Here is a 27,557-nt window from a genome sequence, read left to right as displayed (position 1 = left end):
TTTTTTTTTTGGCCAACAATTCTTAGCTATTTACTAGTAGTAGTTGCTCAATAGATTGCGCTCCAATAAAATTGGTCAAAAATATTATTATAATCCAAATTATAAAAAAAAAGAAGAAAAAATTGGTTAAAAAGATCTGAATTTGAACAAGTGTAAATATAATTAGTAAGTACAATATATCTTTGATTGTGTGCAAGTATGAGGAATTGTTACGCACAATAAAAGATACGTTGATCATAGTACTTATTCAAATTCATATTCTTTTTGATGAATTAAATTTTTAAGTAAGGATTTTTTTTTACCAATTTTTTTTTTTAAAAAAAAGAATTAGGACCACGATTATACCAAACTTCCAATTTTACCGAAGTAATCCTCTCAGATTAAACGGTGCCGAATCGGCGAGGTTTCAAGGATTTTTGACCTTTTGAAACCCTTTTGAAACCTTCCTTCTCCGCTATTGGACAAGAATCGGAGATCCACGCTTCCCTCGCCCCCACACTCTCTTCTTCACTCCAATTATCCATGGCACCGTCTTTCGTACCTAACGGTGGCTTCGCCGCCGGCAAAGCTGCACCGGCCTCTGTCACCGGTCGACTCACCTCCGTCTACAGTGAAGTCCAAAACAGCCGCATCGACTACGAACTTCCTCTTCCCTCCGTTCTCAAAAGGCCTTTCAAGATTGTTGATGGTCCCCGGAGCTCTGCCGCTGGAAGTCCTGGTCAGTCTCTGCTCCTCGAGCTTTGTTTGGATCCATTTTCACTTCCGGTTTATCTGTTTTTTCTGTATGCATTGTTCGATTAACTGCCATTTTGCTGAAAATGCTTGTCGCAGATCACGTTTGCTTCTTTCTCACCCTTGACGACTTTTGTATTGCAAAAGGAAACCTAAGATTTGGATTTTATGTCGATGTTTATTTCTTACTACTGGTGATGGACGTGTTGTTATTTCTGCAGATGAGATCGCGAAGCTATTTCCATGCTTGTTCGGACAACCTTCGGCAATGTTGGTGCCGAGTGAAACAGAGACTCTGCCGTCGGATCAGAAGCTGAAGATTGGTGTGGTTCTGTCTGGAGGCCAAGCACCTGGAGGTCACAATGTCATTTCTGGAATTTTTGGTAATCACCATTTTGAGTTAGATTAAATGAATATATTGTATCTAGTTGCTACGTATTTGTGCTACGTAGCCTGTAGCCAAGCTTATTATTTATTTTTTTTCTTCTTTGTTTGAGATTACCTGCAACACCGCGCAAAAGGAAGCATATTATATGGTTTCAGGGGAGGTCCTGCTGGCATCATGAAGTGCAAATACGTTGAACTGAATTCGGATTATATTTATCCTTACAGAAACCAGGTTCATTTATTCTTTTCCAGCTATACGATTTTGTAACATAGGCGTGCTTCAAACTTGTCGTAATTTAGTCGGGAAGGGAAGGCTTTTGAATGTGGTTTTTCTTATTGTTTCGTTCCTAGATAGTTGAATCTTTAAACTTCACACGTTTCCTCGTTACATTTTAAGTCTCCTGCCGATAAAGCCCAACTTCATTTCTTTCAATACTTTGTTGGTGATTTTGTTTCACAGATTCGATGTTAACCTTTCACAGCCATTTTGTTTATAGTTTTATGTCTTTATTTCAGTTTGTAAAGGTGATGTTCATTCCACTTTTAGAGAGTGCTACTGTTATTATTATTTGCGAGAATGATGATCATAAGGTTTGACATCTAACCCGAATCATATTTGTTGGCAGGGCGGCTTTGACATGATTTGCAGTGGAAGGGACAAAATTGAAACTCCAGAGCAGGTGAGATCATTCGTTTGCTATATGTTACTTTACATGAACTTTTTTTTTTAAAATGTCTGAAGAGTTTTTTGATCAACATGCATAGTTTAAACAAGCTGAAGAAACAGCTCGGAAGCTAGATTGGATGGGCTTGTGGTTATTGGTGGAGATGACTCCAACACAAATGCATGTCTCCTTGCTGAGAACTTCAGGTTTGTTGTAACAGAGTTATATCTGTGCCATGATCTTTTGCTATGAACTTTGTTGACACGGAAATATTCGCAACTTAAGGTTTTGATTTACGTTTCACCCCCACAGCCCACAGCCCTCTTGGCTGTCCATGTATTGTTTTAATCATCTGGCTTGAGTATAAGAGAAGTATAATTTATTTATCAATGTATTAGTGTTCATAGTCGTGTAATCTGAATCGATGCAGGAGCAAAAATATGAAAACACGAGTAATTGGATGCCCTAAAACTATTGATGGTGATTTGAAATGCAAAGAAGTTCCTACAAGTTTTGGGTTCGATACTGCCTGCAAGGTCATTGAAGCTATGCATTCTGTTTCTGCTATCCATTTTTAATTCATAAAGTGAAACATCGCTATGATACTGATGTGTGTGTGTGTGTGTGTATTCTTGTTCCCCATTTTGGTGATTTATCCGTATTCTATTTCCTGGAAATGCTTATTTTCCATGCTTGCATGTGATCGGTGTTAATTCATGGATAATAGTCTCTTTGATAAATGTTGCATGGGCACAGAACCGGACTTTTTTTTTTTCACATTTGAGTGGTACCTTTTGCAGATATATGCTGAAATGATTGGAAATGTCATGATTGATGCCAGATCGACTGGAAAATATTACCATTGTGAGTATATCCAGGCGGACAAGTAACTAAATAATTAGAGATTGGTGACTTCACGGAGTTGAAATGACCTATATTTAATGAATCAACTTGAGCTTTCACTGCTTAGTGCCTTGGCCATGCTTTCCATTTCCCATTAAAACGTTTAGCATTCAAGTTCTATTCAAGCATCCACAGAGATGAGATCATAGTTTATGGGGGGCCTGCTCACGCTCACTATCTAGATAGTACGTGACATGCTCAAAATGAAAGGAGGGTTTTGATTAGTATTGTGAATATTATGTGTTAATTTCAATTTGTTTTCCTACAGTTCTTAGTTTCTCTATCTGTTCATCATCTGATTGGTTTCTGGACATTTAGTAACATGCGCACACATTTGTCTGCAGTTGTACGACTCATGGGGCGTGCAGCTTCACATATTACACTAGAATGTGCTTTGCAAACTCATCCAAACATTACTATCATTGGAGAAGAGGTTTGTCCTAAATTCAATCTTTTTGTAGTATTTGCACATGCTATGGATTGAGGAAATAAATTTAAGAAGCTTCTATTTTCATCCTGTGATTGTAAATTCCCACCGGCACTGTGCTGCAGTTTTGCTGAGTTATAAATTTCAAGTGACTTTGGTTACATTCACTATAAAGCTTTTTAGCGCAAATTTGTGCTATACTATTTAAATTAACCTGGGAAACAAAATTGACTAAAGACATAATGGCAATATCTCCTTCTATCTGGCTGCAAATAATCATTTTCATCTATCTGTGGACAATGATATAGCACTACGGAAAGGCTGAGGAAATACCTGGTGAAAGCTTAAGTAACAAGCACCTTCAAACACTCATCATTTTCTCACAGTCATACCCTAGTGACTCCAGCAAAAGACACACTTTTATGATTTTCCTTCTAAGATTTAGCGTTCATGTCTCTATCTATATTAAATGACCTGGAAATATCTTATTGCAGGTTGCTGCCAAGAAGTTGACACTGAAAAATGTTACAGATTACATCGTAGATGTTATCTGCAAACGAGCTAAAGTTAATTACAACTATGGTGTCATTTTAATCCCCGAAGGCCTAATTGATTTCATTCCTGAGGTATCTATCGCTTTGAATAAAGTTGTTGTTCAATAGGATTCCCCTTTTGTTTTATTATCTGTGATCCTGTACAGTTAGTGTAGGTATATATTGGCTGATAAGCATTTATGTATATAATTGTGCCTTATGCAGGTCCAGCAGCTTATCGCAGAGTTAAATGAAATCTTGGCTCATGATATTGTTGATGAGGGCGGACTATGGAAGAAGAAACTTACTGATCAGTCATTAAAGCTTTTTGAATTTTTACCCCAAGCAATTCAAGAACAATTGATGCTTGAAAGAGATCCCCATGGAAATGTCCAGGTGCTTTATGGTGCTATGCTATTCTTGTTGCAGTTATTTAACCCCAGTATGCAGTTTGACTTGCTTATGCTAATTTATTCTCATATAGGTTGCCAAAATAGAAACAGAGAAAATGCTTATTCAAATGGTTGAAACAGAGTTGGAGAAGAGAAAACAAGAAGGCACATACAAGGGTGAATTCAAAGGGCAGTCACACTTTTTCGGGTACTTAATCTAATATGATATTGTGATTGGACATTGTCCTTTTGAATTTGATGATATATAAAGCCATGATACAAGATAAATTTCCAGAAACTTGCTCTGTAATTCCTTTTCCATAGTCTAAGTTTGTTATTACCCTTATATTTGTTTGGCGTATGATTATCTTTTACACGTTTGTTACTTGATACTTTATTATAATCTGCAGCTATGAAGGGAGATGTGGTTTGCCAACTAACTTTGATGCCATGTACTGCTACGCCCTGGGTTATGGTGCTGGAGCTCTCCTTCACAGTGGGAAAACTGGATTAATATCATCGGTTTGTGCTTATCTTTTTGCACCTAGCTTGTTTTGTTTGATTACCAACTTCCAAATTTCATCTTAGTTTGGTGTTGATGAGTTGTTTTGTAATTGCATTACTCTGGTAATGTTGGTATCTCCTAGATCCTTAAATTTTCTCTGATATTTGATTAGGTTGCGAATTTGAGCGCTCCAGTACAAGAATGGACTGTTGCTGGAACTGCATTGACCTCACTGATGGACGTTGAAAGGAGACATGGTATATATGAGTATCCATATTAGCCTCTCTTTTTTCTTCCAATGGCTTTTCCCTGATCGAACATGCATCAAACAACTTTTTGTTCCCATTTTGTTGGAAGACTTAGATTCATGTTCGGTTGTTACGCTTAAATGTGAAGCAACTTGGAATTGACAGTAAAATGCATTCAAAATAGTAATATTATTATCTTTTATGTATTTTTTGGACTCTGGTGTATATGTGTTAGTGCTTTCTCTGCGTTTTATTGATGTTTGATTTTATGCAGGTAAGTTCAAGCCTGTGATCAAGAAGGCAATGGTGGAACTAGAAGGTATGTCATTCATCTGAATTTCGTTCAAATAAACTCTTCACTTGATGATTGAGGATAGAACAATGAGTAAAAACAGCATGTGAGTTTTATTATTCACCTGCTTGGAAGGAGAAACATGAAATTTAAGATAATAATATTTGCTTCCCTTAATTGGTCCATATAATAGCCAAAAATATGAAAACACGTGATCTTCCAGACCTTAATAGATGGATCCAAATTGTAAGTCTCTGTTCTTCAACTTCGACTTGGACATGGGATCTACATTTCAGATGCTATAATGATTTCTCATATTTTAAAATACCGAATGACTGCATTTCCTGGTAAAATTTTCCAGGGGCGCCCTTCAAAAAGTTTGCTTCCTTGAGGGATGAATGGGCCTCGAGTAATCGCTACATTAGTCCAGGTACATATTGACCGTTCTCTCATTTATTATTGTTTCTTCTGCCTTCATCTAATTCCATTCACGAATGGAATGGGTCAAGAATAAGTTAGGTTTAAGTCAATTTTTCTTGAACTGAAGGCTTTCTACGAACGAGACCATATGCTTATTGATTATGATGATCTTCCCTGCAGGTCCTATTCAATTCCAGGGCCCAGGTGCGGATGCTGCCAGTCACACCTTGCTCCTGGAGCTTGGTGCTCGATGCTAGGGATATATTATGAGGCTTTTGTTTTGATGGTAATAGTTTATTTAATGCCCAAGTGCTGCAAATAAAACTTATGAGGGTTAGTTAGCTTTTTACGAACTATGGAAGGGATTGATTGGTTAATCGTGTGTTACACCAGGGTGAATGAGACTTCTCCGAACTCTCTTCTCGCTTCTGGTGTCTGCGGTTTTTTGGCTTTGTCTCCATATTAATCATCTTAGCATGGATTAGTTGAAGTTGAAGCTTTCATGTTCTAGTACTTAGACTGGCACCCCCCCTCCCTCTTCTCATTTTAAAAAAGAGAGAAAATACTGGAATTGTCTGAAGGTGCATGAACAATGCGATTTGAGCCGTTGAACTTTATGTATTAGTCGAGATTTGGACGCTGTAAAAGCATCTCGACTTACAAAACTAAATTTTTTTAGTACATATTTTTAATGCTGAATCTCTACTTACATTTTGGGTGAGTTTGGAAATGGCACTTATAAAATTCTTATTTATTTATTTCGTACGTCATAAAATCAATAGAATCACTTCGAAAAAACTATTTTGAAGATTCCACTCATTTCACTCGTGTTAGGGGAGCTCTTTATCATTATTATTATTATTTTTTTTTTTGGTAAAACTGTTAGGGGAGCTCTTTAGAATCAAAAGTTCATTGACAAAAAATCAACTTTCATATTCAGATTTGGGAGTGTTTTAGTATCAAGTGGAATAGAAGTACCTAAAAAAAAGTGATTTTAGACTAGACAAATTTTTTTTCAAATTTCTATTTTGTACATAATGAAATTATTTTTGAACGCATTTCTCGGCCGCCTTTTCTCTGATTCACTTCCTGCTACCGTACTTCTGGCATCGATCTGAACCTTGAAAGATTCGCTATATTTCGGCCTGAAAGCTTACTTTTGGCTTCGGTAAGCTCTTTTTTTGTTTTTTTAATTACAAATTTTATCAAGGGAGAAAGCATTCATTTTTTATCATTTATGTGGCGCCCGTTTTTTCCCCCTCCGAAACAACGCATTGCCGGAATAAACTGCTTGGCAAACGAAGTCGATGAAACAGAAAAGGGCTCGTGTCTTAAATATTGACGGTGGGGGAAGGTTTCTTGAACGGTTTGCGCATGGCTAAAACATATTGAATCATCATTGGTTTGATGATTGAGTCCCAGTTTCGATACTAAATTGACAATCAGTGTCATGATCAGTTCAATAATCGATACCGCCAAAAAATAATACAATGGCAATAACATCGCATGCGTACAACTTGCTTATGAGCCACTCTCCAGGGGATCATCCTATCGTGACATCATTGAAGAAGCGAAAATTGCCCCTCCAAAAGAGATAACAATTATTATTATGATCATATATATGTTTTTTGGGGTTGGTCAATGTCCATCTGATGGTGTAAAATTTTTTGAGAAATTTAACATTAACAGCTTGACATTACTAACCTTCCGCTTACAAAGAAAGCTTGCACACTACTAGATTATAAAGTTATTGATAATATCATCTTAAATATCAATTATCCAAAATGAAGATTTTGATTTAGAAGCAAAAAGGGAATCCACTTTAGTGTTAAAGACATGGGATTCCTTCATTTTTGGCTAAAGACTATGGAAAAGGATGTATGCTTTTTTGCATGGAAAAAACTTTCCTTCTTCATTACATCTCAACTACTTCTTACATTTTGCCTTTTCAACTGTTCCTGGCCACGCTATGGAACAGCGCATGTGCATCAAGCCATCAACATCTCCCACCATTAACAGCAACATCTACAATTAAGCTCTTTTAAAATAAAATCTTCAAAAAGAGAAATGATAGAATCATATGCTAAGAGCATAGCATTAGAGTAAAAACAAAAGTGGTTATAGCTTATGATTGTGTGGATGACTGTAGCAAATCAATGTTGCATCAGTTTCTGAAAGTGAAAGGGCTTTAGTATATGTTTCACTCCCCACCAAATGGTAAAATCCCAAAAGGGAATGTTATCTTTTTGCTTTTGCCCTTAATCTCTATGATTCTTCTCTTTGGAGGGTTTCTTTGGTAATGATCTACGCAACATTTCTTTCAAGAATCAATGATACTATATACACTATATATCTTGTTTTCTTTTGAGATTGTCTATTTGATTTATGTCATGTGATTTTCTCTTTCTTGTTGATGTTATAGCTAATCATATTATTGTACCGATCCAAAGCCAGATATCTAATCATTTTAAAAAGGGTTATGACAATTAAACCCTAATAGTTAATTTAATAACAATCAAGTCCCAAAAAAAAATTGTTGAGAAGTAAGGTACTTAGGTAGGTCAATAACTCGCATACAAAGTCCATGTATTTACAGTTGTCTGAATGGATATTTTTATCTCATTTTTTCCTTACCCTTAGTATGAAAGCTATTTAATCAAATTGAATAGATTAAAAAAGCCAATTAAATTAGTTAACTATAAAAGTTTTGACATAATCTTCCTAAAATACTCATGTAATATGAAATTATACATGAGTTTATAATTTATATAAATTAGTTTGGAAAAATAATAAACATGTGAAATAAAGTGGATTAAGATTTTTTAATTAGAATCAAATTCAACTCTCAACTAACTTTTATATTAGACACTAGATAAAGTATTATATTAATCTTTTGAGATTTAGTTGTCATTTGCCTCTCTTAAAAAAAAAAAAAAAAACAGCATCAAATTGTTGGTGACATCGTAGCATGAAGAAACATCAAAGGACAAGATCGTAATAATAGTGTGGCTAAATTGACACATGTGAGCTATTGTCCAAACCAACAGGGTTTCCTTTTTTTTACTTTTAATTATTTTATTTGGATCCCTCTGCTTGTTTGCTAAGGTCTTTATGAACTTTTTCAAGCTTAATTGACATTTTCCTCATGGATCATTCTAGTTCTCGGTCATTCATGAGCTGTTTATAGATATGAAAGCATATTATTATTGTTGTTGTTGTTGTTTTCATTTCATGTGATTTATTTTAAATCATCTGATCTTTTATTACTTGTTTTCTTGCCCCATGATTATTTGTGATTTCTCGCTTGGATGGCAATGTAACTACAAAGTATTTCAAGTGGATAAAACCTCAATGCAATTTTTTATATTTAATACTTGCATACTAAAACGTTATTTAATCTTTTCCCATTATCAAGTTTATATCTTCTCTTGCTCGCAAAGTTTGCATCTTTAAATTTTTCAAGTCTAACCCACTTTCAAAATCACTTTATTTGTAAAAGATAAAGAGGGTGAAAGTTGAGTAAATTAAAGTTTTTACTGATCAGTTGATATATTTGTCAACGCATGTGGCGACAAGAGCTCTGATTGGTGAATGGCACAAAGCTCTAATCTGAGGACAAAAAGCCAAATGGCGTTAAAGCCTCTGAAACTTCACGGAAGCACCCCGTGTAATGAAATATTATTATTATCAGAAACATTTTCTTGTATTTTTTATCAAATAATTATACATATTATTTTAATGTTTTTGTGTGTGGGTGTGAAAGTATTATCTATTTTCTATGAAGTTATCTTTGTGTATTTTATATATTCATCAATCATCAGTCTCCTATGCGTATCAAATAATGAACAAGATTCAAAGAACTAATTAAAACCGAAAGTTTAGGGTCTAGATTATGGCTGATTTGCTTACCAAAAAGCTGAAATGATTATTTCGTAATCACTTTGATTGGGAACCTAATTGAGGGGTGGGAGGAAACACGAGGGAAAGTAATAGGAACTTGAAGTCATTTTATATTTTATGTATAACATATAATAGTAATTTAATTTATAAAAAAAGTAAGAAACTATGCTTTTTTCAGACGATTAAACATATCTACTCCTCCGGTCCTTAATATAGGACCCAATTCTTATGTTGATTTTGATCCTAATAAGACCCTTTTTCATATTTATCAATTTTCTCTAATTACCTATGGATACTCCCTCAACCATAATCAAGTGAAGAGGGATTTAAAGATGATTATGGTGTTTTAGGAAAAATATGTCACTTTTCTTATAATTAACTAACTTATCTAACTTATTTAATCTAATCAAATTAGTTAAATGAATCTTATATTAAGGACCGGAGGTGTATATCACACTTGGTTTGTAGTTGCAGACACACCTTAATTATCAATGTCCCTAATTATTCGTGTAACGTATCTTGGTTGAAAAGTAGTTGATAGATTGTGTGTGTATTTTTTTTTTTTAAAAAAAAGGGTTGATGTGGGAACAGATAATCATGTGTTAAATTATTCCTAGGGTTGATATTATTTTTAATTTATAAAATTTGATCTTGTTTTGGTTTTAAGTTCTAAAATTTGATTTTGTTTTGGTCCACGTGAAGTAAAAATTTTAAGAATTAAAAATGAAATTAAACCCTTTTTTTTTATGCGGTTTGAATAAGTATCTCATGAATATTCGTTAATTAGGTGGCGACAGGCTGCCAAGTTTTTTTTTTTTTTTTTAAGGTAACAGACAGGCTGCCAAGTTTACTGTACGTGGATTCTATATGATCTGTGTACGTGTGTGTGCCTCTGTATCTTTTTTCTTATCCAATTATTTGATGTTGATTATCCAATAAAAAAAAATTCCCTCTTTCAAATACTTCTGGGAACTAAATTCCAACAAGGTTTGTTTGTTTCTTGTCTCAAGTAGCCTCTTAGGTGTATTCGCAATGTTTATTTAAACAAATAATAAAATGAGATGAGTGTTTTTATTATACATTCACTCCTCTGATCTGGTTCCTGTTATAAAATGCTCATGTCTATCTCACTAAAATTAGGAAAGAGTTATTAAGCCATCCACATTGTTCGAAAATAAAATAAATTTATGATTTTGTTTACATTTAAATAGAATTTTTTTTATTCATATTGAATTATCTCATAGTTAATGATATTTTCAAAAAACTTAATTAATAACTTATAATAAGAATCACCTTTTTCTTGGTTCCCAACAAAAAATCACCTATTTCTTTTGCAAGCTATTGCCTTGTAATAAGAATTAGAAAGAATATTTTTTTAGATAAAAGGAGACTACTTTCTAAACAACCAGCATAGAGTAATCACTTATTTAAGTCTCATGTATTGGAATTTTTATGTTTTTTTGGTTAAAAAAATTTAGATAAGTTGGGTCTCAGGAGCTTACCAAGATCAAGTCATACTTTCAGATTCAAAAACTTTTTTATAAAGACAATATATCATTGAGTAATAAGATTCTTATGTTGGTAGTGAGATTCGAATTTACGACTTTATAAGTTATGAACTATTTTTTTATTAATTAGACTAATTTTCATTGACGAATTTTTGTGTGTGATGATCTTCTATTTAATTTTCTTTTCTTTCTGTTCAATTTCTAGTTGTCTTCAATCTAGTTTGTTTTTCACGAAGCATCAGCTAGAGGGAAAAGTGAAAATGCATTTAACCTGATGAGGACATCACACATTAGATTTAGATTATTCGTCTTAATACAGAAAGCAACCTTTTTGTTTGTCTTTCTCTTTTGATGTTATCAGTACTTGAACTTTGTCGAGGACAAGTTTCAAGATTCCCTCCCAAAGTTAATTTTTGAATCGTAAAACTAACATGATTCCCATAGTAATATTCAACTCCTTCTGCCCAATTCCTTCCAATTTGGCTGACTTAGTTCGACAAATAATAATTGCTAACTCACTATTTAAAAGTGTCGGTGTCAAAATTAGTTCGAACCAAAAGTGTTATAATATCTTCAAAAGAAAAAAGTCAATAGGGATCTCAATTAATTATTTCAATGCTTTGGCTTGAATCTTCATTACCAATATCTCTCAAAATGATTAGAACATATCTTCTCACTGATCACTCATTAGCTTCCTCCTGCTATGATTTTTTTTTTTATGCTTAGGAAAAAAACATCGTGCTCTAATTATTCTTCCAATGAAAATGCACTTGTACGGGGGATCAATTAGATGCCAGAAAAATAATAAAAATCATCACAACTCAATGAGTTTGAGAAAATGATAGTGTTTGCTTTAAAGAAAAACATTTCAAAATCATTACCCACTTTATATATGAGCAAGTGTTCATTGTCATTGATCTTTATTAGATTTCTTCAGACTTATCTACTTCTTCAACCCAACTTGTTATTTTTTACGCCAACTGAGAAGTACCCAAAACTTTAAAACACATTAACTTTATGATTAGCGTCCTCACGATATATTATGCATATTTTTGTAACTTAATGTACCTCATTTACTTATTATATAGTGTATACTACTTCCGGCACTTAATATAAAAGTTAGTTGACTAATTTAAATATGTTAAAAAAGTTTGTTAAGTTAATTTATTATTTGTAAGAATTATGTGTTGTCTTCCTTAAAATACCCTTGCTAATCATATGTATCAGTTAAAACTATCATTTAATAGAACATCTAACATGTATAACTATTATAAGTACTGCTTTGAAAAATAGATAAATATAAGAGATAAAATGAATTAAAATTTTATATTTAAAATCAAATTAACTTGTTTTTATATTAATTAGCAAGCTATGCATGATAAGCGGCTTCATGAACGAACGGCTCGAAAAGAAATAAGAGGATAAGAACAAAATGAAGAGAAAACGATGAAAGAGCACAACTATCCATCAGAGTTTGAAATTCCATGACCGTACGTACAGAGACCTGTTTAATCAATGTGATGATTCAGAGACACATATAATATGTGTGTGTGTGTGTCTGTGCGTGTATGTATATATGGCCAACTCAGTGTGAGCGAGAGACACTTATAAACAGAATAGCAGGCATTTTTATAGGGTTTTGCAGAGAAACAGACAAAGCATGCGATGCTAAGCAGCCACCAACTTTTGTATGTTTGCCTTCTCACTGTCACTTTGGTCCCCAACCTCCCTCCTTCGTTCTTCCTTCTCTATCTCTTTTACTCGAAGTCTGTTGTGATGTGCACTAAACTAGATTTTCCAGCTCATTCAGCAATATGTTACGTTCCTTTCATTCATGTACGGCACACGCCTCTTCTTTATATAACTAATTTATAGAGATCGAGAAAATTAGTTAAATTAATTAGTAAAAAATATGTATTGATTTTATTAACATCTCATCTTCAATTGCTTGCATTGGAATTATCCTCTTTCATAATCAATAAGTATAGTTTGAAAAAAAAAATTATTAGGTTGAGAGATAAAATGGATTAATACCTTACATTTAGAATCAAAATGGAGTAATTCCTATGTTTAGGAGCAAAGGGAGTATTAATTTTCAACTTTTACTACTAAGTCTTCTGGTTTAAAAACAATAATCATGTGAAAGCATATCTATCCATTTGCCCTTATCAATACTATCTCTGATTCCTGATATAAGAGCTGGCTATTAGTTAATATAAGATCTCATGAATCTATGATCATATTAATTGCATATATTAAGAACATTTAGATTAATTAATGGGTAGTTTTAATACAACTAATTTAAGAGGGTTTTTATAACAATTAACATATATTTTTCATAAATAACTAAGTTAACTAATATTCTTAATCTATCCTAATTAGTTAAGTAAAACCTTATAATAAGGATCAAAGATAGTAATTAATTTCACCCCAGATCTGCTCTTCATTTTTATGAATTTGTGATTATTGAGTTGTCTTTCACTTCCCCTTACACTGTGCTTCCGTGTGGATAAGCGCGGGTTGAATATGGGGAAAGAAGTAGGGAGGGAAAGGGTAGGCTCAGTAGGAAGACAAGAGGAAATAAGAAGCAAAGACCTCTCCTCCCTGTGCTTTCATTATCACCTTCTTTTATCTTCTCCCCCACCATTGGGTCTCGTCTCCTTCGTTAGTCTTAACTTATTTTTCTTGTTTTTTTTTTTACCTTTTTACCCCCTTCCTCCTTCCCCACTTTTTTCTCATCATTTTGTTCTTCCCACCTAGCAAAATTACTCCTTCCTCGATGAACCTATGACATAGTGTCATAAAACTTCATTTTACTTGTGGGAGACGATGAATTCAAAACCCTATACCTTTAAAGCTTTTTCACCTTGCCTCTCTTGTGCTCTCCGAATTTTAGAATGGGTTAAGTGCAAACTTGTTCTGAATCAAAGGTGCCAGGTATTTGAAAGTTTTATCATACAAATTTGTCCCGATAGTTTAGAGTCATAATAATTTTGCCTTTTACAGTAAAAAGCCAACGTTGACCGTTAGAATAATGATATTGATCATAAACATTTTTACGATAGAGACAAAATTGTTATAATTTTAAACTTTCAAATCAAATTTGCATTTAAAAAAAAAAACCTTCTGGATGTCCAGCACTCATAAGTAAAAACTTGCAGAATAAATTTGCACTTTAACCCTTTTAAAATTATAAAAACAAGAACAAAAACTCATCCTCATAGAAAGTATAGGGATCAAATGAGTTTTTAGTTTAGCTTCTATACTGTTGACCAGTTTTGATTTTGATTCTTATACCTTGCTATGTCAATTCAGATCAAGTTCTCGTGAAATTATGAAGACAAAAAATTATGATTCGAAACTACAATGAATAAAACCAAAATTAAGGATGAATAATGATATTCACAAAAAAAAATACTAATAATGAAAAAACTGTTGTGTATGTAAAGGGATGTGTTAAAAGTAAAGTCTCACATTGCCTAAGAAAGAGGGAGCTCAAGTATATAAATACTACTCCCTCCATTTCTTATTATAAGAGACATTTGATGCTTATAGCATGTTCCTATATATAAGAGACACTTAAAAGTTGTCTCTGTTTTTTTGTATTGATTCCTATTTTACCCATATTTATTATCTCCAACTCACACTCTCTCTCCTTCCCACTTCTCTTTCTTTTAATAATTTACCATTGTTCTTTCTCATACTCTCTCTCCTTATTAATGAGGGCATTTTTGAAAGAAAAAAAAATTGTACTTTTTACACATTGATTGTTCTTAACTAATTTTAACTGTTTTTTTATCAACGTAATTCGGTTATTCATCTCTTATAATAAAGAACGGAGGGAGTATCATACATTATTGGGCCATTTCTCTTCTTCCCTCTCTGTGTTTCTGTGCTGCTGGGTTTTATTTTTCTACTGTTCTATCACTCTGTTTTCTGCAGGAAGGTTTGTTTAATCTTGGGGAGTGCCGCACTCACGTTTACCTATGGTAACTGAATAACTCTTAAGAATAATGTCTGCTGGCATGATTCAGACCAAGCTGATACACACTTTCAGTTTTCTCAACAAAAACAATATCTCAATGTTTTTAAATTTACTCTATGGTTATGAATTTCTTACTTTACCTCTTCAAAAGGTTTGTTAGCCTGCTTGTAGGTTTCGGATTTGGCCACCAGAATTATAGGTTTTGACTACGTGATAGATGGAATGATACAAGAATGGTGGAGTTAATATGGTTCAGTCTCTTGAATCTTCCATAAACAAGAATTGGACCTTTTACTATTTATAATTTCTAATTATAAGATCTTATTTATAGTGTATAAATAAGGTTTTATAATTAGAACTAAAAACAGTAATTTTTATTATTTATGTAATTCATACAAAATACTCTATCACTAATTAAGTAATTATTGATAATAATATCTCCAAAGAACAGGAACAAATGCGTGTCTAGTTTCTCCAATCTCATCACAGCACACTAGGATGCAACCCACATGCACGTCATATCCATCCCGTGGGGTCCACACACCATGTCGAGTAGTAGGGGGGTCCCACCTTTCCGGTATTACACAACAGGTTGGCGCGGGGAAGGGTTTGAGCTGGAGCCCACAATTACATTCTTCGGTACGTGCCAACGGTAATAACCGTTTGATTTTGATGTGTTTCTTTTCAACTCTTCCCGATCTGATGGCCCCTATTTGTTATCGTGGCCTTCCATCATCCTCCTCCTTCCCATCTTTGGTCTCCTTCTCTGACACGTGTCCGTTGCTCCACACCCCCCGTCACTCCTCAGCACATCTAACCATTATTTTTTTAATTTTATTCTCCGCCACACAGCAGGTAATTTTCTCAATTTTCTTAATTTTTAATAACACCAGAATAATTATTATTGGTGAGACATCCGGAAAATCCTGCATCAATGACAAGAAAAGAAAAACCACAAGACTAATATCCTTTTAAAGATCCGAACAATAATTCATCAAAGAAAATCCGAAGGATAAATGATAATTCTCTTAATTGAATTTGCTCCATAAATAAAACTTTTTGATTTCCTCTTTAAATTCAGTTGGCATCTCAATTCTATATTGAATTGAAATAGAAAGCACCGGGCGCTTCCAATTCATATGGACACAAAATAAAAATACTACCTCTGGTCATTAATATTACTATAAGATTTTATTTTGATCATAAATATAAAATCCCAATCCATTTTATCTCTCATATTTGTATATTTTTTCTGAGGTAGTCCTTCTAATAATGATAGTTCTAACCAGTACACTTGATTAGTAAGAATATTTTAGGAAAGATAATACATATTTATTACAAATAACTACTTTAACTTATTTTTTATTTTTTTAATTTAGTCAACTAATCTTTATAATTAAGACTGGAAGTAGTAACATACACATAAAATAAAATTGTGGAATTGCGAGGAGCAACTTCAACGAACAGTCTTCTAAAACGGGCATGGCGTATGATTAACACGTGGCAGTATGATTGAGAGCGCAAATGAACATGTTCAGTATATGCAATTGAGGAGGGCATGCGATGGATGTTTTTAAGGTCAAACGCAAAAACTAAAATAAACATAAAATATCATTATTATTAAGAAAAATTATCACGAGATTTAAAAAAATTACCAAAACGCCCCAAAAACGAGTAAATAGTTGTCAAATTTATCACAGCATACTACTTTATTATTACTAAGATTTTTTAGTAATTAGTAGCATAAGAACTTTATACCAATTCTCCCTTGTTATTAGTATTGGCAAATGCCAACACCCATGAAATTGTGAAGAAAAATAAGGAAATACAAAAAGGGAAAGTGAGTTCCAAATTCCAATTCGTTGTGTGATGTGAATCAAAACCCCTTTTTTTCTTCCTTTCCTTACAAAATACTCCATTTCTTTATCTGTGCACACATTCACAAACACACAGACTTCACTTAAATAAATATATACAATATTTAATTTAATTCTTATAATTCACGCTTTAATATAAACGCAACACCTGCATATGTTGGTCCTGCAGCATGTCGGTTCCTAACCCTTTTTTTTTTTAATTGTCTTAAGCTTTTTACATTTCATCCCAATAAAAAAAAATGGTTACGTAATTTCACACTTCTTTTAATAAAAAAAATTTTGGGGTGAGTTTTGACTGATCCAATATTTCTTGTTTTTAATACAGTGCATTACATTGTTGCTGAAAAACCAGTTTTACAGATCCTGTCAGATATGCTTTTCACATCACGCGTGTGAGTTTTAAAAATTAACTTTACACGAAGCGGATTTCAAATAAATTATAAATATTCTTCGTTTATTGGTTATATATTTTGAAATGTATTTTTAAGTTAAAAAGTTAAAAATTACTTTGCAATGCGACTTAGGGGGTGTTTGGATAGAAACCAAACTATGGTTTCAGAAGTGTTTTTACGGATTACAAAGTAAATATGTGGAGGAGATTACCTCGTTTTGCGAAAAAGTGCTTCTGAAACCATGGTTTTGGGTTTCCCAAACACCCCCTTAATTAAAAGGACTTGACAAAAATATCACTGATGAAGTAAATTTCATTTTTTTTAAAAATGAGATGAAAAAATATAATAACTATTTAAGAAATTAAATCTCATGGTCAAGTTTATTTTTAATAAAAATCGAATATCTGAAAGCATGGGCATACTAGCTTTTTTTTTTTTCCCGTCCCCAAAGGGATTAGGATGTTCAGGCCAAAAAAAATTAAGGAATTATTTATTTGTGATCACCAGTTCGTGATAACAGCTTTTTTGGTACTCTCACTGCCGCACATGTAGTTTATATATGATTTAGTTCAGATTTTTTTGCTTTATGGTACAGTACTTAAAAATGTGTGTGTATATTTATATATATATATGTATATATAGTCTGCATTAATTAATGGCTATATATCTATCCATGTGCCTCCCACCCCAATGAGCAATTATATCTCCTTTTTGTTTTTCTTCCCAAACAAACAATTGTGCTGCCCCATAGAAATTTCTTTCTATAATTTAATGCACGTATTTTTGTCAATGCCTAAGTTACAGATTTTTTCCTTTAAAAAAAATTACCTTTTTTCTATAGCAGATAATTGTTCTACCGTGAACACTTTATATATTACAATAATTTTACATGATACATGACCATAAAATAAAATTTTAATTATATATTTGAATGATTCATATTTATAAGGAAATTAACTATTTCTTTGGTTGTGATAATGATTTTTTTTTCAAAAATGGTGTATAATTACTTAATTAGTATATTATCAATTATTTTTTTTATATATATTGAAAGTTTAAGTGAGTTGGGTCCCGAGGGCTTACCAGGATCAGGACATGCCTCTAGACTCAAAGAATGGTTACAAAGATACTTACAGATCGCATACTAATAAGGTCCTCATATTGATAGCGGGATTTGAACTTACGACCCTGTGAATTATGAACCGACTCTTTACTAAGTAAACGAGCTCTTGGTGGTACTACTTAATAGTTATACCATTGGTGGGAAAGTAAAGCTTGTTTTAAATTGATTGACAGAAAAGGACTAAGACATAATGAAAATACAATAACTATAATAAAGATTATTAATTCTGCCAAATGGTAGGCTTTGTGTGACACATGCTCCTTCCTTGCAATGCATAAATAGACTCAACCTCCAACCCTCTACGCTAATTATTTTTCATTCAATGCAATTATTTATCAATTTTTAAAAAAATTAGTATAGTTGTGAAAATTACTAACACCGGGGGTCATTTTCTAGGGCCATAAACAAAATAGGGAAATTGATAGATACGCGTTGGTAATTGTATTTTTAATTGGAAAAAAAAAACAGTTACTAAAACAAAAAGGCATATGTTGGAGGAGTTTTTAAATGGCTTCATTTCGTTCTACTTCCTTTTAATGCTTAGTTGGCTCATTATGAGCTCTGAATTCTCCCCACACACTCCTTCCGAAACTCTCAGCCTTCTTCTTCATAACGCCATTGAGCCACCCCCATCTTGTTCTTCTTCAATCTCTCTCTGAAATCTCCATGGATTCCAACAAAACACAAAACCCACAACCTCAATCTCTTTCTCCATCTATTCGAAGAAGCAGCGTTTGCAATTCCCCCGAATTTGAGTTCTGGATGGTCCGAAACCCGTCTTTCCCTCAACCCAACCTCCTCTCCGCCGATGAGCTCTTCGTCGATGGCGTTCTCCTCCCGCTCCATCTCCTCCACCACAACATATCTGACCCATCAGACCCGACTGTGCGCCCGGACGCCGAGACGATCGTCTCGGAGCCACCGGATCCGGATCCGGAGCCTGGGCCTCCACCAGAGGCATCGTCGGCCATAACAGATTCGACTGCCACGACGTCGTTTTCCTCGTCGAAGAGGTGGAAAGACATTTTCAAAAAGAGCGAGAAGAAGAGCGAGGAGAACAAGAGCTCATCGGAAGAGAAAGGGAAGAAAAAGAAGAAAGAGAAGAAAAAAAGCACCAACGGTGCGAGTTCCGCGGAGTTGAACATCAACATATGGCCGTTCTCGCGGAGTAGGTCCGCAGGAAATGCTGGCACCCGACCCAAATTATTTCCCGGAGCTCCCGCAACCCGGAAGGTGAACAGCGCGCCTTGCTCTCGGAGTAATTCAGCCGGGGAGTCCAAGTCACGAAAATGGCCCAGCAGTCCCGGTCGGGCCGGGGTCCATGTGGGTCGGAGCAGTCCCGTTTGGCAGGTACGCCGTTCAGGATCCACCTCGAAGAACTCCGAACCTGTGGTTCTAAATACCAAGGGGTCAAGAAGAGAAACACCCGCGAATCGCCGGAGTAAAACGAGCACCACCACAACCAACACCGGCGGCGGTAGCGCAAAGGCCAGAGTTTTGAACCTAAACGTCCCCACGTGCATTGGTTATAGACATCATTTGAGTTGCAGGAGCGACGACAAAGCCGGGGCCGGGGCCGATGCTGGTCCTGCCGCAGACTGCAGCGTCGCTGATAACGGAGGTGTTGGTAACGCTGCGGGAAGTGGTGGGAATCTGTTCAATTTGAGGAGCCTTTTTACTAAAAAGAGCATGGTAACATCGCACTAGTAATATCTAATATAACTACCATATACAGTAAAATAAATATTTGCTCCGAAGTTTTATTTTCAATCTTTCCTTCTCCTTAGATTAACCTGTTGCTTTCTCTTATTGATTATCTTTGTAAAGAGAGCTTTGTGGTAAAGCGGATAGTATATAGTGTGCTGGATTGTATGTAAGAGAAAAAGCTGTGTTTCTGACTTACAGATGAAAAGTTAAGGGGTAGATTGGTGAGTGTGATAGGGTCATGGTAGCTAGCTATTAGAGGGGCATGTTATGGTTCCTCTTTGGGTGTATTGTGTTCTCAAAGGCATCCCCAAAATGTTATTTTGAAAGTTTCTTTCTGACTATTGCCTCTTTCAGCATCCTGCCTGTGGCTTTTACCATTGGTATTTTATATGTGAAATTTAACATGATTGAGATGAGCAGAATTATTACCTGCTAATGATGTGATTTTTTTCCCCCATGGTCAAATGAATCTGCTATGTAGGAGGATGACAAAAAAGAAAAAGGTTTTTTTTTTTTTAATGAAGTTGAAATTATATGTAACTGAGATGCGTTATTTAATTGGATTAATGATCGATTATTGTTTTTTTTTTACCAGCGATTAATGATCGATTATTGATCAGAGTAATAATAATGATGGTGATAATAATAATAATAGGAGTAATGGGAGTACTATATCATTTATGATAGAGCAGGGGTCTCCTGATAAAGCTGAATCCACTGGTGTTTTTAAGGACGAGCCTTCTTTGGCCCCTGAGGCTCTAAGACAGCCTAATCAGTAACCCGAGTCCTAACGAAAGTTAATTTTTCTATGACATGGCAAGATAATTAAGATGTAAAATATGCATTATGCTCCTATAAGCATTATTTATCACCCAATGTGTTTAAAATTAATTTTTAATAACCAGTATTTTTTTATCATTAATTTTTATCTTGAGACATAACATGGGAGTATCTAACATATATGGAGTTGCTTTTATCTATTCTATTTCATTATGTTGGTCCTAAAGAACGAGTAATTGAATATTATACCATTATTTTAAAAAAAAGAGTAAACACAAGGTTTTGTGCAAGAAAAAGCTGCTTGTGGGCTGTAACTTCGAAGCTCACATCCAAATGCATGGGCCAGTGTTGCAGGCTCTGAATCTATTGGTTCTGGAAACTGAAAAGACAAGTTATTAATGTTGTGAAATGGGAAAGAGCCATGCTCAGAAGCAGCAATTGATGAGGGCTTTGTAATCACTTTTTTTTTTTTGGGTACCCACCCCAATTTATCAGAGTTTTGCTCCAAATACATCTAAATCCGACCTGCGTCGCGCACCTGGTTATAGTGCATGAGTCTCCCAACAGGGATTTCTATATACGTTGAGGCTTGAATTTGAGACCTCGCTTAAGCGGTACCAAACCACTTACTATTTGAACTCACCCCTGTTGGTTGTAATCACAAAATTGTTTTCGGAGGAAGAGAGAATCGCGGCCTGAGTGATGTTTGGGCCCTTTCCTAGGCCCATTTCTCACAAGTCATAAGCACCTTCTTTTAAGTTTTAACTTCCCCATCTGCACGTGCTCTTCTCACGTGAACGAGTGATGAGCTGTCGATTGTTTGGTGATTCATTGTTTCTCTTTCCACATGCATATGTTGATTGCCTCCATCATTTCTTCTGCCTTTCCCGACTTATAATTACTTTGTAATATTATTAGTTATTGCTCATTAACGATGAATATTATAAATAAATAAATTTTTTCATAGTTTATAATATATACATGGAAACATTTTTAATTAGTTAAAAATGATTATTATTATAAAATAATTTTGCAAATTTAAATCAAATATTTGAAATATAAATAAAAAATTTTATTTTAAAAAATATTTGGGTTTTTAAATCCAATCATATAAATATATATTCCTTCCCTATTGTACTCTTTCGATCCTTAATATAGAATCTAATTAAAAGGTTGATCTTGATTCTAAATAAATGACCTATTTGTTATATTTACCAATTCTTTCCTAAATTATCCCTATTAAATAATTAAATACCGTAATAATACTTATTACTGATTAATAATACACCTATATATATTTTTTTGGGTCAGGGTGAGCTGTTCGTATTATGAATAATATGCTTCATTGTATACATTTTAATATTTTATGGTCTTGATTCCTACTTTATATAAAATTAAAATCTAAGACGAGATAAAAAGATTTAAGATGAGTATATAATTTTAAGCGTTAAAATAATATTTTATAATCTGGGTTAATTTAAATTATGATTAAAAAAATCTCTTAATTATACGGCACATCACACTTCTTCTTAAGAAGAGGTCAGGGGTTCTACCACAAGAATTCGCGTGAGTGCAAGCGCGTGAAGTGTGGGTGTGTAACGGACTTGAAGTAACCAAAAAAAAAAAACCTAACTGAGGGTATTTTCGGAAACATATGCCATATTTATTATTATTATCTAACTTATCTAATTTTTTTAATTTAATTAAAATAGTTAAATAGGTCATATATTAAAGATAGAAGGAGTACTAAATATAATTATCATATTCACATCCACAAAATAATATTTCATGAGCCAAATGGGCTCGTAAATATTCTTACTCATTAGAAGCCATCCAGATCCACATAAAAGTGATAAAACTGTTATCCCAGAAGGCCATTTGTTATCTATCCAACCCATGAACCAAGTACAGGTGAGTGCGGTGATGCACCGGCCCAAAAAAGTTAGTTAGACAAATTTAATACAAAAAGATCTGAGCAAATATCTCACAAAATATATATCAGTTTGCAAAAGAAAATCTCATTAAAAATATTTGAATTTTAATATCTTATCAATATTATTTAAGGCCTGTTTGGAATGATTTATAAGTAATTTTTCAATCATGATTTACAGAATACAAAGTAAGTATGTGAGAGGAGTTGTCTTGGCTTATATGTGTTCATAAGTGTCTTTAACAACTGATTGAATTCTACTATCTTGAAATAATCTTTAATATGTATTTTGTTTTTGCAAATTGATTTAAAATCATGGGGTAACTACTTTACATTTGATTAATGATAATGATGATTATAGTTTACCTAATCTAATCTAACATGAAGAAATTAAAGATACATCTACTTAATGGCAAAAAAAAAAAAAAGATACATCCACTTAAAATCCAAGTTGAAATAAAACTTATAATTAAGTTAAAATTATGGGTTGACAATCTTAAATTTTATTACTTTATCCGAGCAGAACCTTGCCTAAAATTTGAATAGAAAGTAACTTATCTTAGAAAAATTAGCTTATAATTACGACTTTAAAAACTCTATATTCTATTAATGATGATGATGGCCATACTAAATCACGGGTCGAAGACCTTCGTATTTCACTAATGACTCTGCTCTATCGGAAAATTAAGAAATTCAAAAAGGGAACACATGGCAAAACGGGCAAAGATAACGATTGACGGCGTTATGTACCTATTTTAGCTCCTACGCGCTTTGGCGGAGCGTGATGTACAAGGGATTCGGGCGGCAGCATATATTGTCTCTATTCTTAATCTTTTTCTCTCTGCCTCTTCTAGTCTCTCTATTCTGCGCGGGTTGCGACGGTAGAAGCAGAAAAAATCAATGGCGTCGGGGGACAGGAAAGCATCGAAGGCATCGAGCAGTCGCGCAGGAAGAATCCGCACACTATCGGATCTGAACAGGCCGTCGGCCGACTCCGACAGCGACTCTGATGGGCCGCAGGAGTATTACACCGGTGGAGAAAAGAGGTTTCTTTTCTCCATCCCCTCCTGTTTATTCGACATAAAAATCTCAATTTCCTTAAATTCTTTATGGTGTTTGATTTCGCGTCGAGTAGCTCCCGCGAGCTCTTTACCTTTCATTTCTTTCTTGTTTTTCCTATTTAAAATGTCTAATCACTTGTTTGTTCGAATAAAAAGAGGGGGCGTGGAATTAGGAGTTCAATTTCATTGTTTTGTCCTGAATTGAACCTGTTTCTTGTATCAAATGCTTTAGATTCTTGACTTACATTCCATTGGATCGGTACTGATGTGTCCGTTCCCTGGGCACTAATTGCGAAATCAAGACCCGCAGAGAGAGAGCTATGAGTTGAATAGCCTGATGCAGTGGAGTATAGGGGTTAAGCTAGTGTTTGGGCATTGAAATATAATATTGAGTCAGCATAAGAAGCCATTATTTTAGGACTAGTTATAATTGTCATTAGCAGGATATTAGCATACTCCAATTATAAGCAAGCTTAATCTGTGACATATTTCTGGCGATGCCATATCAATCTGCTCATAAACAGATGGATTACTTAGTTGCTGACCTCCCGGCAATTTGTAGACCATTTTTTTACCAATTAGAATCTCTTAGCTTCGGTGTACTTGATGTATCTTGGTATGCATAAATATTATGGTGGTAGTTTACCAATTACTGCTCTTGCAATTATTAGAGCGGATTTAAATCATGTAGATATAATACCCCTTAAACTACTAGGTTGATTTTATTCAGTGGCTAGTTCTGATGGAGTTTTTCTTTGGTTTCCCTGTTCTCAGTCTCCCCTTGTTTTCTTTCTTTGATGATTTCTTATCTTCGAATTCTGTCTTTTTTTTCTTCCACCTTGTCTTAATACAATTGTTATTCTGTTGTGGAAAAAATGTATAAATGGGATGTGAGCTTTATCTTCTTATTACTAGGTGCCTGTATTATTTAGTTTGTCTTCCTATTAGATTTTAACGTTTGAACCTCCCAAAAAAAAAAAATTGATGTGATCATTGATGACTAATATCCCTTCTCACATGAAAATTTTGGTTCACTTGTCTGCCTGCTGAACAATTAATTTTTGCCTCTAGTAAAGTGTTCCTTTATGCTCTTGTAGTCTGCATTGGCATAGCATATGTTTCAGCCCACTTAGAGACTGGCAGTCGTGCTTTCTGAACTGCACATTTAATATGCATATGCTTTCCCTGATGCAACTAGATGTACATCAAGACTATTTATTGATAAAAAAACTGTGTCTTCAGCTGATACTATGATTCGGAACTTTTCTACTAGTTATTTAACATTTGTCTGTTACATCTCCAGTGGAATGCTTGTCCAAGATCCTTCAAAGGGCAATGATGTGGATGCAATTTTCAATCAAGCAAGGCAACTGGGAGCTATAGAAAGGCCTGTTGATCAACTCCAGGATCCACCTAGGTCAACAAGTTTTACTGGAACTGCACGATTACTCTCTGGAGAAACTGTACAATCGACTTCTCAACAACCTGAGTCTTTTGTTCACAACATTGTTTTTTGGAGTGATGGCTTCACTGTAAATGATGGACCTTTGAGGAGGTTGGATGATCCTGAGAATGCTTCATTCCTAGAGGTAAACTGTTTTTATTTACAATGTTGGAAGCTGCATGCAACCCAAATAAGAATTGATCAGTATTAGAAGATTGCGATTTTTATATTTATTATTCACAGAATGACAGAATAATGAAATATGTCTGGAATTTTTGTTTTATCTCTACTTACTGAACCTCAACTAAGAATTCCCTTCACTGAAAACCACATGCGCAACCGCTTGACAAGAGAACTGTTTCCAAAGCATATTGGTTGGAGTGCTCTGAAAGCTGCGCTTGAAATGAGCCATGAGATTGTCAAATGATTATTTCAATATCTTTCTGGAATCTGGAGTGCTATTTTCTTCTTGATTACAGTGATAGATTTGCTTTTAATGATTCATTAATTATTATAGTTACTATGTTTCAATGCAGAGTATCAAAAAGTCTGAGTGTCCAAAAGAGCTTGAACCTGCAGACAGGAGGTCATCAGTCAATGTTAACCTCATAAGGAGGACTGAAAAATACCCAGTGAGTTCTCTGTTGTATTTGTCCCCTCTCCAATTTTCTTTGTAACCAGCGTGAAATTGGTTGGTTTCTCTTTGTTCCTTTCTGTAGCTTTTGAATATTCCCAGTATTTTTCTAGAACAATCCTGACCTGGTATCTGTGGGCCCGTTCAATAAATTACATTCGAATCTGTTACATCTGCAGGAACCTGAAAAGCGCCATGTTCCGTTCCAGGGAGTGGGAAGAACTCTAGGAAGCAGCTCTACTTCAGCAGCACCCGAGACAAATGTTGCCTCAGCTCCATCCAATGCTCCTCCCCCGTCTGCGGGACTGGTTGTGGATCAGTCCCTGCCATCAACCTCCATTCAGATTAGGCTAGCTGATGGGAGTCGCTTGATATCTCAATTTAATTATCATCACACAATCAGTGATATCCGTGGATTTATTAATGCGTCTAGGCCTGGGGGCACGCCAAGTTACCAACTTCAGGTGATGGGGTTTCCCCCAAAGCTTCTGACTGATGAAACTCGAACCATAGAGCAGGAAGGACTGGCAAATTCGGTGGTCATCCAGAAATTCTAATGAACATCACAAAACCTGCTGCTTCCTGGTCATTGCTGGTTTAATCGCGGTATTTACAAAGTGAACTTGTTTTCTCTTCATCAAACTTGACAGCGTTTAGTGACAGTTTCTTTGAGGGCTTTTAGCTTCGGACGACCTAATTGGTGTTATTCAAGTTTTATCGTGTATATTTCTCGATTCAGGATCAGTAGGATGGAAACTTTGAACCTAATGCCTGTGTTTGGAGCAAAGTGAGGATAATTGATGACTGTATGTACTGTCTTTCTGCTAGCATAAGAGGCGGTTTTATATAATCTCGATTGAACTCTTGTTTCACTTGTCCAAATGTAGAAAGTGCTCTTCTGAACTGTGCAAATGTGATTCCGAGTGATATTTTATAGCATCTACACAGTCAAAATCAAGTAAAGCCTAATCATATTGGATATGAGGCCTTGCAAGTGTACCCTTAGTGCTAGGAGATGATATCGTGGGGGGTGTTTATCTAGAGCCTAGTTTTTTTAGTCTAGTGGGTAGGTGGCACTTTTTGTTCTCCAAAATCCAAATGCTTTACTCGAAACTTGTTCCGAAAGATTAGCATGACATTGATTCAAACTTTCGTATCGATATATGCATGTTAATCACAATTTATCAACCTGAAGAATCATGCTACCGCTCAATATAGGCGCAAATCATTAATATGGATTACCTTTAGTGGACGTATATTTTACATTTGAATAAACCTGAGAAGAAAAGAAAGTATAACCAACTTAATTATTTTTTATAAATAATGAAATGCAAACTTTTCATACAATCATTTTTTTTTAAATGTTTTGTAGTGTATGACGATGGGCCCACTTTTAATATAAAAATCTTTCAAAGAAACAAGTAGATATGTTAATATGTCATCTATATAAATAATGAAATCTAGGACAAGTCGTGTTATTTTTTCCCCGCATTTCCCTTAATGCAATGAAAAAACATGTTCGGTTTAAAAAAGATGACCATAGATTAATGATTACTGATCACTTAATTTATGTTCTTTTGTTAATTATTTCTCTTCTCTTCTTTAAAGTAAGACTGCAGATATTAGCATTTCACAAGTTACAGAAAAAGTGTGGGGGGGGGGGTAATTGTAGTCAGACTTAGTAGAGAATAATCATGTTAATCTAATTATAT

At 34.4% G+C, this 27,557-nt stretch overlaps 3 protein-coding genes across 3 annotated transcripts; all 3 read left to right on the top strand.

The window, feature by feature from the left end:
• The first annotated feature begins 423 nt into the window (after positions 1-423).
• Positions 424-6,225, top strand: LOC114751260 (pyrophosphate--fructose 6-phosphate 1-phosphotransferase subunit beta-like). The gene is given in 17 exon segments (XM_028939918.1): positions 424-718; positions 954-1,115; positions 1,230-1,351; positions 1,746-1,799; positions 1,885-1,918; positions 1,921-1,990; positions 2,215-2,320; positions 2,585-2,648; positions 3,032-3,120; positions 3,609-3,740; positions 3,873-4,043; positions 4,132-4,247; positions 4,450-4,561; positions 4,717-4,801; positions 5,067-5,111; positions 5,446-5,514; positions 5,685-6,225. Coding segments are annotated over 17 exon segments (1,704 nt in total). The 5' UTR covers positions 424-522; the 3' UTR covers positions 5,762-6,225.
• A 12,587-nt stretch (positions 6,226-18,812) lies between these two features.
• LOC114751258 (uncharacterized) lies at positions 18,813-20,331 on the top strand. Its single transcript, XM_028939916.1, has one exon. It carries the CDS (start codon positions 18,956-18,958, stop codon positions 19,994-19,996), a length of 1,041 nt encoding a protein of 346 aa, XP_028795749.1. The 5' UTR covers positions 18,813-18,955; the 3' UTR covers positions 19,997-20,331.
• Positions 20,332-23,533: 3,202 nt separating this feature from the next.
• On the top strand, positions 23,534-26,781 carry LOC114751259 (plant UBX domain-containing protein 4-like). Its single transcript, XM_028939917.1, has 4 exons — positions 23,534-23,752; positions 25,071-25,356; positions 25,748-25,843; positions 26,025-26,781. The coding sequence occupies exons 1-4, from the start codon at positions 23,607-23,609 to the stop codon at positions 26,400-26,402; spliced, it is 906 nt and encodes a 301-aa protein (XP_028795750.1). The 5' UTR covers positions 23,534-23,606; the 3' UTR covers positions 26,403-26,781.
• Positions 26,782-27,557: the final 776 nt, after the last annotated feature.

Source organism: Neltuma alba, unplaced genomic scaffold (genome assembly GCF_004799145.2).
Source record: "Neltuma alba isolate B1F8T4 unplaced genomic scaffold, ASM479914v2 tig00006840_pilon, whole genome shotgun sequence".
Classification (NCBI taxonomy): domain Eukaryota; kingdom Viridiplantae; phylum Streptophyta; class Magnoliopsida; order Fabales; family Fabaceae; genus Neltuma; species Neltuma alba.
This window is presented reverse-complemented; position numbering and strand designations above follow the sequence as displayed.